The sequence below is a fragment of the Vespula pensylvanica genome, chromosome 3 (genome assembly GCF_014466175.1).
Source record: "Vespula pensylvanica isolate Volc-1 chromosome 3, ASM1446617v1, whole genome shotgun sequence".
Classification (NCBI taxonomy): Eukaryota; Metazoa; Arthropoda; class Insecta; order Hymenoptera; family Vespidae; genus Vespula; species Vespula pensylvanica.
Window position 1 is genome coordinate 138,100 of NC_057687.1, and position 15,267 is coordinate 153,366.

The 15,267-nt window shown below is 34.0% G+C and overlaps 1 protein-coding gene across 5 annotated transcripts; it reads right to left on the minus strand.

Moving 5' to 3' along the window:
• Nucleotides 1-12: 12 nt before the first annotated feature.
• On the minus strand, nt 13-14,649 carry LOC122627990 (laccase-4-like). Of its 5 annotated transcripts, XM_043809738.1 has the most exons (10): nt 10,223-10,288; nt 8,333-8,397; nt 7,559-7,658; nt 6,635-6,755; nt 5,683-5,893; nt 4,843-5,238; nt 3,651-4,022; nt 3,209-3,478; nt 823-1,038; nt 13-303 (listed from the first exon to the last, which is right to left on the minus strand). In XM_043809738.1, exons 3-10 carry the CDS (start codon nt 7,606-7,608, stop codon nt 152-154), a joined length of 1,788 nt encoding a protein of 595 aa, XP_043665673.1. In that variant the 5' UTR covers nt 7,609-7,658; nt 8,333-8,397; nt 10,223-10,288; the 3' UTR covers nt 13-151. The 5 variants fall into 5 exon arrangements, with proteins under 5 accessions (XP_043665673.1, XP_043665672.1, XP_043665671.1 ...); XM_043809737.1 differs by lacking the exons at nt 8,333-8,397; nt 10,223-10,288 and adding an exon at nt 14,398-14,649; XM_043809736.1 differs by lacking the exons at nt 8,333-8,397; nt 10,223-10,288 and adding an exon at nt 7,840-8,294 and having other exon boundaries at nt 3,209-3,475.
• Between the last annotated feature and the right edge of the window lie 618 nt (nt 14,650-15,267).

Below are 15,267 nucleotides of genomic sequence, written 5' to 3' on the forward strand. Positions count from 1 at the left end.
TTAACGCGAACGTAATAAATGTAAATAGTTTATTGTTAACAAAATATTTGGGCATAACTGTCCGAATAGCTTTATCCCAGCAGCGAACTTTTACATTTCAAAATTTTACATTATATACAACTATTTACAAAATCGTAAGAAACAAAGAAGTCTATATCAGAAAGTAGTCGGGTCCGACGAAGGAGCCACATTTTGGGAAATCTTGCGGCGCTGCTATCATCTCATTAGGTTGACCAACCTGTAGGATAACATCTAGGCCACGGGTCCAATCGACTGCGTGTTCGTCCCTCAGCATCCAATATCCTAAATACGAGAATATTCGATATTAATATTCCCTGAATACGATCGGAGATTAGAGAATCGCGAATAGATACTATTAGTCGAATAATTTTAACGCGTAAAGCTCGATTAGAACAGTTCAGTTCAGTCTCGGTTCCGATCGTTCCAAATTGTGATTTTAATATCGTTATATGTAATTTAATTGTACACGTTCGCGCATTTCCGTTCAGTCTCAGCTCGGTCACCGATTCGTCCTATTTTCTCTGTGTCCGATATCGTGAAAACGTCTTTTATCTAGGAATTGTCTGTTAAACAATGGAGATTTTCGATCGCTCCGCCTATCATCACTTGTTAGGCCCTCCATGTCCATAGAATAGGATTTGTATAGTATGATCGATAATATATCGAATTGATGCGCGTGAATGTAAATGATTAACCTGCGATTAACATGGCAGAACGGAAATTGAATCGAGACTGAACCGGAACGTGTGAATCGACCTTAAAGGATTACGAAATTATTAATCGAAAGCTTATGAGTATTACCAGGATTATTAGCTTTAAATCTGAGAGCGACAGCGCCGAATTTCGGCACTGTTATCGTGTCTTTCGACGGTGCACAATCCAAATTACGAGAGAAAAGTAATTCCTTTCTGTCAAGATGCTTAACATCATCCAGAGACATGCTTCTGTCAAATTTCTGAACTCCGACAACGTAAAAGTTGTATCCGTGTAGGTGATAGACGAGATCGTCCATTCCAGCTAAAGAAAGATGATTGGATTACGATTAAATTTTTCTGAAAATTGTTCAAAGACGCATCTTCATTTTGTTGTAATTTGCTTTGAAGCGATAAAGAACAAAAACGTTAGAAAATAAACAAAACTTTAAAAGGGACATTGTACGCTGACATGTCTTTATTAGACGGGCAAAAGAGTAGATATAAGTTACAATTATTAGAAAAGAAAGCGCTTATAACGTTTAAAGTGAGATATAAGATTTCGCGTTAGATTTTGATAACGTCTCGTCTTCGTTGAACGATACAAGGTATACGTCTTAATCAATTTGGAAACATTCTTTTCTTTTCAGAAATAATAACATACTATCTCGAGTAAAATTTGTAGTCTTTAAATTTCCACGCATTACCCAAATCTCAGATAAAAGAGCGGGAGGGAAGTAGAATTATTAATAATTTGTATGGATATAATCTAATAATTTGTAATATTAAAACTGAGTACTATATGTAGTACTATAAACAAAGCACAGCAATATAGAGTGTATTATCGTTAACTGAGCTAAACAAAACTTGACTCATATATATATATATATATATCTCTCTGCTCAGAGATTTAATGCGAAAGAGCCCACTCGGCGGAAGACTGCTCTTACGCTTCTTACGGATAAAATCCACTAAAATCATCTATCTCTCTCTCCATCTCCACACGCGGCAAGATGGTAAAGCTTCGGAAAACCCGATAGCTACTGCAAACGTGCAAGGTGAGCTGTTCCACCACGGTCAGATGACGCAACGGATCGGGTCATTACGTTGGCTTATTGACCACGTTACCGACGAGGGATCACGGTCCTTGGCAACCCGCTGTCTAGGAAGGAATTGAAGTTGCGGAAATCGTGGACCGAATAAGGAAGCATTTGTAAAGAAACTACGTCCGTTCGTTTCGTTCGAAGGAACAAAAATATCTTTGGTAAGTAATCTTTGGACAATCGATTTACATCGTACAGTGCGGAATGCGTTGTATGTAGTGAACAAGTCACCCGTGTATGCGATGCATTCGAAGAGGAATAACAGAAGAATTGTAGCTCTGCCCGAGCGGAATCACGTCACGATTCTCGATTAGTGCGACTAGATGGAGCATATTCTGTCCCTCACAATTTACAAATGACATAGCAGGTTTTATGTTTGCATGCTATTTCTCTTATCGGAAAGATAGATTGACAGAACGATTCATGAAGCAAAGAGGAAAAACAGAAGGACAGAGTACAGAATCAATATTTTCAGCTTTCGTAATAAACCGAATAAAAAAGTCTAATGTCAAGAGCTTTGACCCATTAGAAGTGCAACATGTCCTATCTCTCTTCATTTCTTTTTCTCTCTTTTTCTCCGGTGCTCTATCGATCGCTAAAAATTAACTCTGATTCAATTACACGAACTTTTGCAAAAGAACAAACTCTGGCTGAACGCACATGCAAAATTATACTCCTTATTACACATTCTGATTTTAAATTCTCACGTTATTAACATTTTATTTGTATTATCATTCTACCTTAATGTTGTGATAAATTTTTAATTAATGTGACGCAAAATACTGGAGCGTAATCAATTTTGAAAAATTTTCCTTCAATTTTTTACGACTACTCTCCGATTACAAGCGAAGGTCGTAATTTCTATTTAACGAAACTACTTTTTCCTATTTTGTTTACTTACTACTCCGCGTTAGTCCGAAGCCTTACACAATGACCTAGTCAAAGCTCGTCGTTTAAGAAGATACAGGAAAGAAACCTCGCGAGTCACGGATTTTCACTTTCCACGTTTGCTCTAAGCTACAGAAAATGACGCAACGATTTCCTTCGTGAAATCTTTTGAATTTCACTCAAATAACTCAAAACAAATATTTTAATAGGAAGAAAAGAAAATACTCGAACGATTGGTTCTAATAATTATCGTAAAGGGGAAACACCTATAGACGACGTTTATATCTTCCTTTATTAAATTTTTAATTACGTAAAGCTTTCGATCTCTTATTTGCTCCTTTAGAAAATTAATTTCTAATCTACGTCTCTGCTTAGCTCACTTCTGCTACTCTTCAACAATTTTACAAAATTATTGTAGCTTTAAACGCGAAAGCAGCGATTAAATATTTATTCGTCGTAGTTATGTATAATCGGAATTATGAAGCAAACAAGAAAATGAGTTACCTTGATCCAAGAGAATTATTTCCACGGTCGCTCCGAGAGGGATATAACGCATATGAACGCATTCGCACGTGTCGTTGGCGTCTCTGTTATCATTGCGACAGTTTCGCGAGGACGACGTGGTTTCGTTGTTCTCGTTATGATCGTCTTCGTCCTTTCCCGTACACAGCAAGCCTTTCGGTATGTCGCCACTTTGCGTCAATAACGGTGACGAAGGATAAGTGAACGTAACGTTGTTCACATTTAAGGATTTTATATCGACGCCGCCATCTTCTAAAAAAACAAATTATACAGACCTTAGTTCAATAGTTCGCGCGTATCGTTTTATTGATTTTTTCTTTCGAATTCGTTTAAATTGTAATAAAATAAATTATAATTTTTTCTTCTTCTTTGAAACTTTAACGAAATGATTATAATTCATTAAACCGCGTTGGTAATTACTAACCTATTGAATCGGTTGACTGCACCATGTAATTAATCGGTAGATAAATAGTCAAATCGGTTTTGGTAGTAAGAAATTTCGGCATTTTACGCATTCCTCGAATTTCGTTGATACAAAAATTCTCAAGATTGTTACACGTTTCGTCGTAAACGGTCGTCATCGCGACTCGATTCGTATCCATTTCCTGATCTTCGCTTTGATCGACCGGAATGTCGTCCGAATTCGTAGTTTCTAAACGATCCACAGGACTACCTTGATATTTTATAATCGCAGCACCATAAACAGGAATTGTTCCGCATTTCTTTGGCGTACTTATGTTCATCCAATAAGAGGAGGTCTTTTTGCTTGCTTTTAATATAAAATCCGCTCTCTCGCCTGTCAAAGAAACTCATAACGTAAAGATAATGCAGGACTTTTCAATTAAAATGGCTAAATCGCTTTAAATCCAGTAAGGTATTTAAAGGCAAAGGAAAGCATCGCTGAATATTGTAATAAGATTGATAATGTGCATGACAGGTAAATATCTTCGAAAGCGGATTACTGTAAAAATATGATTTATATGGGTCGATAACTATGTATTAGAATATCCGACTTTACATCGTCGATGATGTTACGAAATAGGGCGATCTATCGATATAAAAGTTTTTTAAGGTACTCGTGGGAGATAACTCGCTCGTGCATGCACGTATTAACCCTTTGCACTTGAGCTTTTTCTCAGTTAAATCTTATTTTGAGCGAGGTTTGGAATTTTTCGATTAGAGAAACGACTAAACGCTGATCGGTCAATCACAAACGTGAAACCAAATGGAACTAAAATTTAACTGTATATAACAATATTTCAATTCATCGTTGCAATATATTATTGGTATGCCTGATGGATACACTTGCCATACGAAATATCGTCTGTAAAGGATTAAAATGTTACACGCGCAAATATGGTACTTAGGAATATTTTGTTCTGATAGATGACGTTTGCAAAGAAACGTTATCGACCAAGGACGATGCCTATCTTCAGGCATAATATATTCCCGTAAATAACGATGGAATATGAAACAAAAAACACGACTGATTGATAGTAATATCGATTCCAGCAATGAACAAATTGCTTAATAAATAACATTTTCTGACGCGAATGAATCGAAACTGAAAGCATCAAATCGAATAAACCGATCGTTTTGATTGAATTTGGACAAACCTTTCGCTAAAGTAATCGATGTAACGTATCGAGGTTCGATAGGATGTCCATCCAAAGTTATCAAGTAAAGAGAATGATTATCGATAGAAATTCTAATGGGACAAGATCCAGCTCCACCGGCATTGGCAGCTCGAAAACGATGACGTCGTCCAGGAACGACGGTAAATGTCGTATAAGGAACTTTTGGTCCATTCATCTGCCGTCCTTTACCATTGACGAGAAGTATCGCTGGCTTTGTGTGACCATGATCGAGTGACATTTCCAGAGAATGCTGCCAGTGCGTAACTAGTATCACGTGGTTCGGGTCATCGACATCATAAAAAGCACGTTGAGGATCGCGAATGTCTGCTTGCCGAACTATCAACGATCCAAAAACGCCGTTCGTTATGTCGGCACCTGGTGAGAGAAACAGAGAGAACAAAATAAAAAAAATATATATATATATATATATATGTATGCATGGATGTATGTATGTATATATATGTATATGGCTAATAAATCTTACTATCTCGATAAATCACATTCTTTTTATAAGCAACTTACGAATTTATCTTTTACGCAGGTAAAACGTCTGAAGCAAAAAACGATTCTGACCATGTCCGGTGAAATCGACAATTACGTTTATCGAATTGACTACTATGAAGATAAAAATTCGCGCCATTCGAGCAAATTATTTAATGAATATTCGAACTTTTTCTAAAAATAGAAATAAAGAGAAAGATGAAAGTTATACACGATCGTACGATCCGAAGAAAGTACAGGTTGTCTTACAATCGAACCAGTTAAACGCCTTTGAAATAAATTAATCCATAAACCCTTCGGTTATAGAAAGAAAAGAACCTGCATGCGCATGCCATAGATGTGTACCAGCAGCCGACGCTCGGAACTTGTATTGAAAAGTGGTATAGCTTGGTATTGGACACTGCGTTACCAACGGCGTACCATCCATACAGGGTGTTTCGATTTGAGATTGACCACGCCAATGTATGGCGGCCGCTTTACCTGGAAGTTTGTTAACTACGTCCACTACTAAAATATCGTTCTCGCAAACCTGAAATCACAAATTCCTTATCTATCAACATTCGTCAAATTGCTAATAATGAGAAAAATGAAAATCCCTTATTTCTTATATTACTATTTCATCCTATGCGAAATAAATGATTTTCTATGAAAAAAAAATAAATAAATAATATAGGTACATTAAATAATAACGATAGAGACGTCAAACTGCGTAATCAAAATTGATTGAACTTCGTTAAACGTAAAGTCATTTCTTATATAGATCTCCGTCGTGTAGACTCTATAACAAGTAAAAAAAATGATTCGATGAATCGACTCTCGGAAAACGCATATAAAACGAGGAAGAACTTGCGACGTTTAAAACACTATTTACTCTAATCGATAGCTTATTAATTTCGACACCCATATAATTTAATTTCGACCGAATAATTAATCTAATTACGTAATGTGCTTATCAAGTATAGTACATATTAATCTACTAAGTACGCTCGGCTTGAAAATCTCGGCCGTTTAAAGCCAATCTACGTACACGAGATCTCAATTAAGAAGCGTATCCTATCGGTTATACATAATTAATTGATAAATAAACACAAAATCTGAGTTGTTAAGTAAATAATTAAAACGGGAATCTATGGGAAATACACTGATTGAAGCAATTCAGTGTTTCTCCGAAAATAAACGTAAAAATGATCAGACCTGCGTGAAATGTATAACAGTAACGATAATAATAATCCTTATCTAAATATAATCGTCTATTTAATTATAATCTTACCTGTATACTAGGTCCCGGCATTTGTCGATTCGCCGTCATTATGCCCCGCCTTTGTCCATCCGCTGATACGCAATTATTAGCCAGACAAGCGGTTTCGTTCGATAAGCAATTTCCACATGATCTAGAAATTCAATAAATGCTCTGCGTCGTTTTTTTCTTTCTTCCTTTTTTAATCTTTTTCATTTGTAAATGCTTAAACATTGAGAATGCGTAAATATGCTTATCAGACAGTACTAATGATAAAGTAAACATTTCATTAATTATCTACTCAAAGTTTAGTGCATAGAAAAAGAATTCTTTTTTGATAGAATTTTCTTTTATATCCCAGATTTTTCGTTTAATATATAAAGAAGAAACCTTTCTCGAGAATTCTTTATTACTGGCATTTTTTCGATTAAATGTTTTGCGGTTGATCTAAGATCTTCCGTGTTGCAGTCCCTACTATTCTGGAGAAAGTTGCATAACCTCAATTGCAATATCTAGACAAATCACGATGAATAATGACTAACTCATACATATAATCTACAAAAGCGATTATGTAGATTACATAATTGAGATAATCGTGCGACTAATCGAATGAAAGAAATGGAAAAAAAATGAGTATGATTTTTTACTTGTCTAGTTCGATGTCAGTTGGTAACAAGTCGATAAGATATTATTAATCAACGTACGGATATCTTTTTTCTCAGTATGAATAAAAAAGAATACATCTAATAAAATAGTTTCTACTCTAACAAGTAACATTAATACCATGCTACATTTTGCAGGAATTCCAACTAAAATAAAAAATCGATGACATACTTCTGTATACTTATACGGTGATATAGATCATCGTAAGTCTTTCATATTTTTCAAGTTCATAGGATTAGATGCGAAAATTGCTTATAATGTAGGAGAAAAAGAGAGAAAGGGATTACGTCTTACTTGCTGAGTGATTGGAACACTTCCAATGTAAGTTTCACCCGACAAATCATTGGCCAATCTAAATGATGACATGGTCTGTCACAGGATAAGAAAGTTTGTTCTGAAAAAAAAATAAATAAATAAAAAATTCACGGTTAATAATTAAAAATCATAGCTTTCTAAAAAAGAAATCACTGAAGGAACAGGAAAGTTGTTCGTAGAAAGTTCGACAATGTCTATAAATCGATGAACGTCTTTGCTGTTTTCTGAAATGACAATGAACGAGAGAGCTTCGAACTTACTGGGCCTGTAATTATTTAAATGCAGAAATGTTGCAGCAGCAGCGATCATCATCACTACCACGAAGCACCTTAGCACATAGGTGCTCGGTGACACCGTTCTGTTCGCTTCCTTTCTAATATACATCGTCTACCTAATTTTGTACCTTTTATTTCTTACGCAACGATAAAAACCGACGACGACATTCTAATTTTTGTATTAATTTCGATACTAAATGCCGTTGCTCGGTCTATCTCCTTTTTGTAACGTTAGCTTGCCGTTATATCGATCAAATTATCTTATCGATTTTTATTTTTAACAATATCTCTTTTCAATTTTTAACAACATTCAAACAAATCAATCACTTTTATTAACAAAACGTACGTAATTTTTTAAACATGTTTGATACCAATTCTTACGACGTTATCAACGAAACAATTTGTATAATTCGGAATAATATGAAAATCAAGTATTACTTTAAAAATATTTTACAAATAAATTTGCTTTTAAACGAACGTTTCGAAAAAATCGATTAACGTGGAAAACGACGAAATTTGGACGTCGAGTAGGTGAAGACACATCTGAAGTATAAAGGCGATTTTTAAATCCTAGGTAAGCTTTTAATCACACGTTCTTAATTTCAATTAGCCACGTAAGAAGCTCTTGCAGAAAGCACAAAAAATATAAAAAAAAAACCGGGAAGCGTAACGTTATTTATCGATTTCATAAATCCGATCTCGTGCCTGTAACATAGCAAGCAAAGCTCTTCGTAATTCCTTTCCAGACGTTTATATCATCCACTAAATTACGTTGAAGCAAAATGATCCTCTAGAAAGCCATAACGGTGAGTGCATGTGCTAGTAAGTGAATGAGTAATGAATGCATCGCCCAGGGGTAAGAAATGCAAAAAATTTAGATGATACTGCTATCCGTTCTTGACCGTAATTATTTGATATTATACTATGATGTAAAAGCTTAAATAATCTTGGCACAACACGTCGTACAAAACGTGTACAATAGCAATTAACTTTTCTACATTGTAAACATTTATACCGAAGCTTTTACAATTTGAATTAAAATAATAAAACTAATGAATTTAATAAACTCTGTGTCTATCGCACGATATCACACGATAAAAGTGAAACTTCTTAATTTAATTTAATTTAATTTAATTTAATTTAGTTTAATTTAGTTCCTCAACTTTCCATTCCCCATGTTATTCCATGTATTTAGCGGATTTATCGGTGAATTTTAGAGATGAAGAGAGAGAGAGAGAGAGAGAGAGAGAGAGAGAGAGAGAGAGAGAGGCCAAACATTTATAAATTATATCAAAAACATCGAGAATAACTTATTTATATAAAAATATCGTTTTATTCTATTTCCATTTCGTCATTTTCTGAATAGAAAACAAGTGACTTATGATGACTGAAATAAGAAATAAAAAATTTTCTTTCAATTCGATCAAGATAACTTTGAAGTAACGCGTCGATAATTAAACCTGTTCTTCTGTATAATGCGATCGATAGGCAGACAAGGAGAATTCGAGAGATAAAGAATGAGTCAAAGAGAAATTAGAAACGAGATGGGGAAGAGAGAGAGAGAGAGAGAGTAGGATAAAGAAACAAGAAAGACGGATGAGTGAGAAAGTGACTAAAATAAACGTACACATTTACGTGCATTGTTACTATACCGTGCTCTATCTCTTTCTCTCTCTTCCAATCTCTTTCTTATCGTATCTTTGAATGCCTCTCTGAAGCATAAAGAAAACGAACGTGCAGCTTACGGATGTGATCTACCTCTCTCTCTCTCTATCCTATCTCTATATGCCTCTCTCTTTCATATCGTTTTGTTTCGTTTCATTATTTCGTTTCACCTTGTACCGTTTCATCTTGTCGTCAACTCGCTATAGAAATCTCATTTCAAAAATTCTCAATCGATACGAATCAATAAATTAATACGATGAAAGAAATTAGAAGCAATTAGGTATAATTGATAATAACGTTTTTATTGCGTGCAATTTATGAATTATTTGAGGTTTAAATATTTGGTATATTCGTTCAATATTTTTTACTTAATTTAATATTTTTACTTAATTAAATTTCATACATCATTTAATATTTGACTACTTTTAATCATTTTATAAGTATTTGGAAATTACACAATATTAAAAATTATTTGCCGAACATCCATCTTCTCTTTCATTACGAAGATCTATCACTTGCATACCGTCACCAAAGCTCATGAGAAAAAAAAAGGAAGAAAATGAATGAAAATATCGTTTGGCATGCATATATGAATCATCGAAGGACGAAGAAATAGTTGAATGAGAAAATGAATAGAAAGAATTCGTTAGGTTGATCGTAAAGGAAAGAAAAATAAAACAAAGATGTTCATATTTCACTGCACCACTCTGTCGACGATCACATGAATTAACTTCGAGTACGACAAAGTCGTAGATTATCTCGCGCTCTCCCGTCAACGACTGAGGAGATATTCGCGTACGAATTTCGTTGACCGAACACCTCTCGATGTATTCTCTCTCTCTCTCGCTCTCTCTCTCTCTCTCTCTCTCTCTCTCTCTCTCTCTATCACTCTCTCTCTCTCTCTCTATCTATCTCTCTTTTTCTCTCTCTCTCTCTCTCTTAAACACACCTGCCTTTGTAAATCTTACTGAACATCCTTTCATTTTTATTTTTTTTTTATAGAATATCCTTCGATAAAAAAACACAACTGGTTTCGTACTTGACTCAACACTCGCGTAGGATCATAATGTTTGAATTGACCTGCAAGAAATTCGAAGGCGCCGCCTTCAAAGAGATGGCGAAACGATCAGTGAAAGTTACCCTGCAGCTATTTCTTGGCTCCGCGAATACATATATCGTGTGGAGTGTTAAATAAGACATACATATGGATCACACACGCATTTACGATCGACCAATGAGAGGATATTTTTCGTATCCTCTCTCTCCCTCTCCAACCCCTCCACAAACACACATACATATGCTTCAACTCACATACCATTCAAAACTATATTTCTTTTCACTTCGCTCTTAACACAACTACACTTTCATATCCTGACCTTTCTCTTTCTTATATCTTTGCGTTGCACTTTCGATCGACTGAGCTTTTCACTTTCACTAGAATTTCGTCCCATAAACAAAGTCAAGGATCGTAGGTATGTGAAACTGAGGTTGACAAAATGTTTCTTTCTTGAATTTTTTTGCGTTATAAATATTTACTCAAAGAGAGAGAGAGAGAGAGAGAGAGAGAGAGAGAGAGAGAGAGAGAGAGAGAGAGAGAGAGAGAGAGAGAAAGAGAGAAGGAATTGACTGTTTCCTCAAAAGATAGAAGTGAAAATATGTTTAGTGTCAAGAGTGTCATACTTCGAAGCGAAAGCAAAGATTGAATGGATGTAATAATAAGTGGACTTTCGATTCTAAGGATAAATCAAACTATTTCCATAAAATGGATATAAAATAGGATAAAAAAGAAAAATAAATTGTTTAAAGATGGAGAAGAAAAGCATCGCTTTCTTTAAAATGTTCTTTAAAGTTTTGAAAAAAGATATGAAATAATATTTTTACGTAATAACGAAAGGGTCGAATAGGGTTAATCTCATCTATTCAAGAATTACCTATTTACCGGCAACGCTTTCTAATCGCGTGTTGACTGACTTTCGATGATTTTTATCATCGATCAAAGTAAACGTAAAGAAGAAGTTCGTCACAAATTTGTATAATACCTTTACCATTCGTTTTGATTTTGGTTTAACAAAGAAACAAAAAAAAAGAAATAAGAACAATATTTTAAAGGAAAGCGACTTTGAATTAATTTCTATGTATCTAGCAAGAACCAATTCTCGCACGATGTACAACCAAAATTTTGTTCTCGTCTTTCGATAAAAAACATATATCTCGCAAAGAAAAAGTATTATATACAGGAAAACGTGACTGTAGATTTCGAAACATCAGGAAAGGTATACGAATCGAAAGCTATTATTATTAAAACTCTCTAACGAAAAATATATATCGGGTGATACAATAACTATTAACACCTGAAGTATTATATCAACGATAATGCATGTGCATGTGCATTTGTGAAAAAAATATAATCGCAAATATATAGTCCACCTTGAACCATTCATTTTTACGCATTGATATTTTCTTCTAATTTCAATCGAAAGAAAGACATAGCTTGTTACAAACGCAAGACATTGTTTCAAAATATCTCGCAGACTGATTATTTTTCGATATTCCATCTTAATGCTTTTTTATTCGGAATGGTACAAAGAATCAATTCGTGAAAAACGAAATCCTTTCCATTAAAAAAATATATCGAAGATCTTAAAATCTCGTAACGAGAATGGCCTTGAGAAAAAATTCTTTCCATCGGCAGATGTACCCTTGAAATGGCATAACTTTGTCCTGAGGATTTTTTCCACAAAACCACAAGTAACGGGAATATTTGAGGTGGTAATAATTATTGAATCACCCGGTATGTTCCCTCAATACCAACATTTAGAACACGAATTAACAGACCGTAACGATGTTAACGCAGTTATCGACGTTTCGTATTCGAAGAGTTATCCTATCGAGAAAAACACTGTAATTTTATCATCACGAATTATAATTCACATAGATACTGATTATCAACGAGATAACAAGCTCATTCCTATAAAATTGAATATAGTCATTGAGTTTTGATCATACATAAGGTTAATTACGTTATCAGACTCGTTCAATATCGCAATATTCGAATGATTTTTTGAATAATTCGATCGAGAAAAATGTTGATAAAGTATTATATCTTGAACTTGTTTCAACGATTCGAGACAAGAACGCCGTGGTTCCTATTTCCGGATAATAATCTTCGAAGACGACATCAAACACGTTTCTCGATATTCGATATTACATTTATTTCCTGATATCGATAGCGTAATCTAAGAACAATTTCGCGAGGTAGGCGTTTTCTACAGGTACGTAACCACGTTTTTACTTTTAGGCTATTCATGGCAATTCTCTTTTACGATCAAAGGATTCAAACGTCCCATCGCTAGTTTTTTATTCGTCCTTTCACTTTCCTTACCAATGATTCTTGGAAGAATAATAGAAACGATAAAACTTATTTGTTATTCTCGATTATTCAACTTCTCAAGAGTGGACTTTTCTTCCGCTTGTAATAAATTTATTGATGATCGAGTACCACGTCGACGATTCGTTGATTTCGAGAAAAAAGATATATCTATTTCTATGAAAAAGATAGATCCCCGCGATTATTTCTCTGATAAAAGAAGGGAAAACAAATCACCTAAGATTTGTCAAAAGTACATTATTACGAAAAATCAAGAACTCGAAAGCGCCGCTGTTCTACTAAAGCGACGACGATGACGATCGTCTTTTGCGAGCCATTAATCTTTTAAGAAATGCCTTCATAAAATTTCATCACAATGCTATTTTGGTGACAAGGCGAAAGCGTTGACGAACCACTCTTTTTAAAAGCGAAAGAAAATTTGGGTGTTTCACTTTTACAAATACAACACTTTCACGTTACTACTTTCGATTTATATATATCGCCTTTTAAAAATGAAATTTATTTTTATTATATACTCTACATTAATATAATTTGAAAGATAATATAATCAAAAAAGTTTGCATGCAATTAAGTACAATTTTCAATAAAAATGTATAAAATATTACCTATAATTCGATTTATTATCGTTAATAGTCAAACTGAAAGGAACACGTATCTTTTTATCATTAATAAAAAATATTCGTACATGGAAACAACATTTCTAATATATGGAGCAACCTCTACGTTCCAAATGAAGTCGCTTTTTATTAGATCATTATCACTGTGCTCTCTAAAATGCCATAAAATATTTCGATCTCTCTTCAGTTTTAGTTTTATTCGATCGTATACGTATAATTTCAGACGAGCAATCGTTAGAGTAATTTGCAATCAGCTTTAATCGAATGAAAAAAGACGTCCAACGTTCACGCACTTTATATCCTTGACCATGGAAGTGTTACAATATACGTGATAGCCTCTTTGTAGAATGGATACAGTGCAGGCTGTCGGGTCATTCACCTGATGATTATTCTAGATCATTACAACTATCGGAATATACCACGTAAATACCAGCGTAATATTATACACATCTATTTTCCTTGGATTAAATCTTATTCGAGTAAATTCTTTTCAAATGTCACGAAAGGAACTTCCAAAAAAAAAAAAAAAAAAAATATTCGAATAAAATTTTATCAAGCATATATCTTCTACGCGTACAACTAGTATTTCTTTCAACGATAAAAAGGTTTAATAAAACGATGTTGAAGAGTATCACTTATCACTCTAACTCTATCTACGTTCTACAAGAAATTTAACACTTAAGTCCATTGTAGGTACTTCTAACGCCTGTCCTATATATACAAAGTTTGCATCTTTATCGCTTTTCGAGTTAGCGCATATTCTTAATCAAAAATCACGAAAAGATATGTAGAGAATCTAAAAAAACAAAATATAAAGAAAAAGAAATAAAAAGAAAGGAGAGAGGAAGAACTTCGATCTTTTAATGAACTTACCCGGTATTGGTGTTAAATAAATAATTGTGGCCACGACGGACACGAGACCAACGAAAATGGCACATCTCAAAAGCATCCTCTCGAAGAATATAGTTGTCAAATTTGTTGTAATTTATCTTCTTGGCAATAATCTTACGTATTTTCAATTCTTCTGTCTTCGTGAGAGAAATGAGAGTATCGCAGAGAACGTAGAGAGTCTTGCCGGTATCGTAGTCGCGGATACACTAGCGGCATACGAGGAAAGTTCATTGCCAAAGAGAGAGAGTTTGATGTCTGATTAAAAAGGAAGAAAGATCTGTTAGTTGCGGAAGAAACGAGTACACGCGTTATCCTATTTACGGTTACAATGTTCTTGCTTTTAAAAGTCTTCCTGATTGCGATAAACGAAAAAAGGAAATACATTAAAAAATTTCTTACTCGTTATTGGCTTAATCTTTTGTTTTTGTTCATATGTATTTTGTGTTTCTAACGATCACGACATGAATTATACGTTAGTTATGTATAATTTAAAAGCGAATCATACATGTTAAGTATATTCGCATAAATATCAACTAACTCGGTTTGATCTTTGTGTTCTTATGTATTAACAGATATTCGTAGTTTTATATTAAATTATAATTCTTTTTTATATCGATTAATTAATTACATTTTTCTTTGATATCAGTATTCTTTTGTTGATTTTCTTCGATATCAGTATCATCTGATGATAATACGATATAATAAGCAAATAAACGATCGAAGAATATTAATAAATTAAAAGAAAGTAAAATTTAAAAGGAACGCGGTATAAATCGCAACTGGTTTTAAATTGTAAAGATCGATATTCGACGATGAAACGATATCTAGTAGTAAATATTGACAAGTTGAAGG

Bases quoted from the DNA above. Each gene is read 5' to 3' on its own strand.
- LOC122627990 (XM_043809735.1), bottom strand. From the start codon at position 7,963: ATGTATATTAGAAAGGAAGCGAACAGAACGGTGTCACCGAGCACCTAT. The intron at 7,659-7,839 runs GTAAGTTCGAAG...TTTTTTTTTCAG, and splicing joins TTTAAATAATTACAGGCCCA to AACAAACTTTCTTATCCTGT. The intron at 5,239-5,682 runs GTTCTTTTCTTT...TTCTCTCACCAG, and splicing joins TCTATGGCATGCGCATGCAG to GTGCCGACATAACGAACGGC.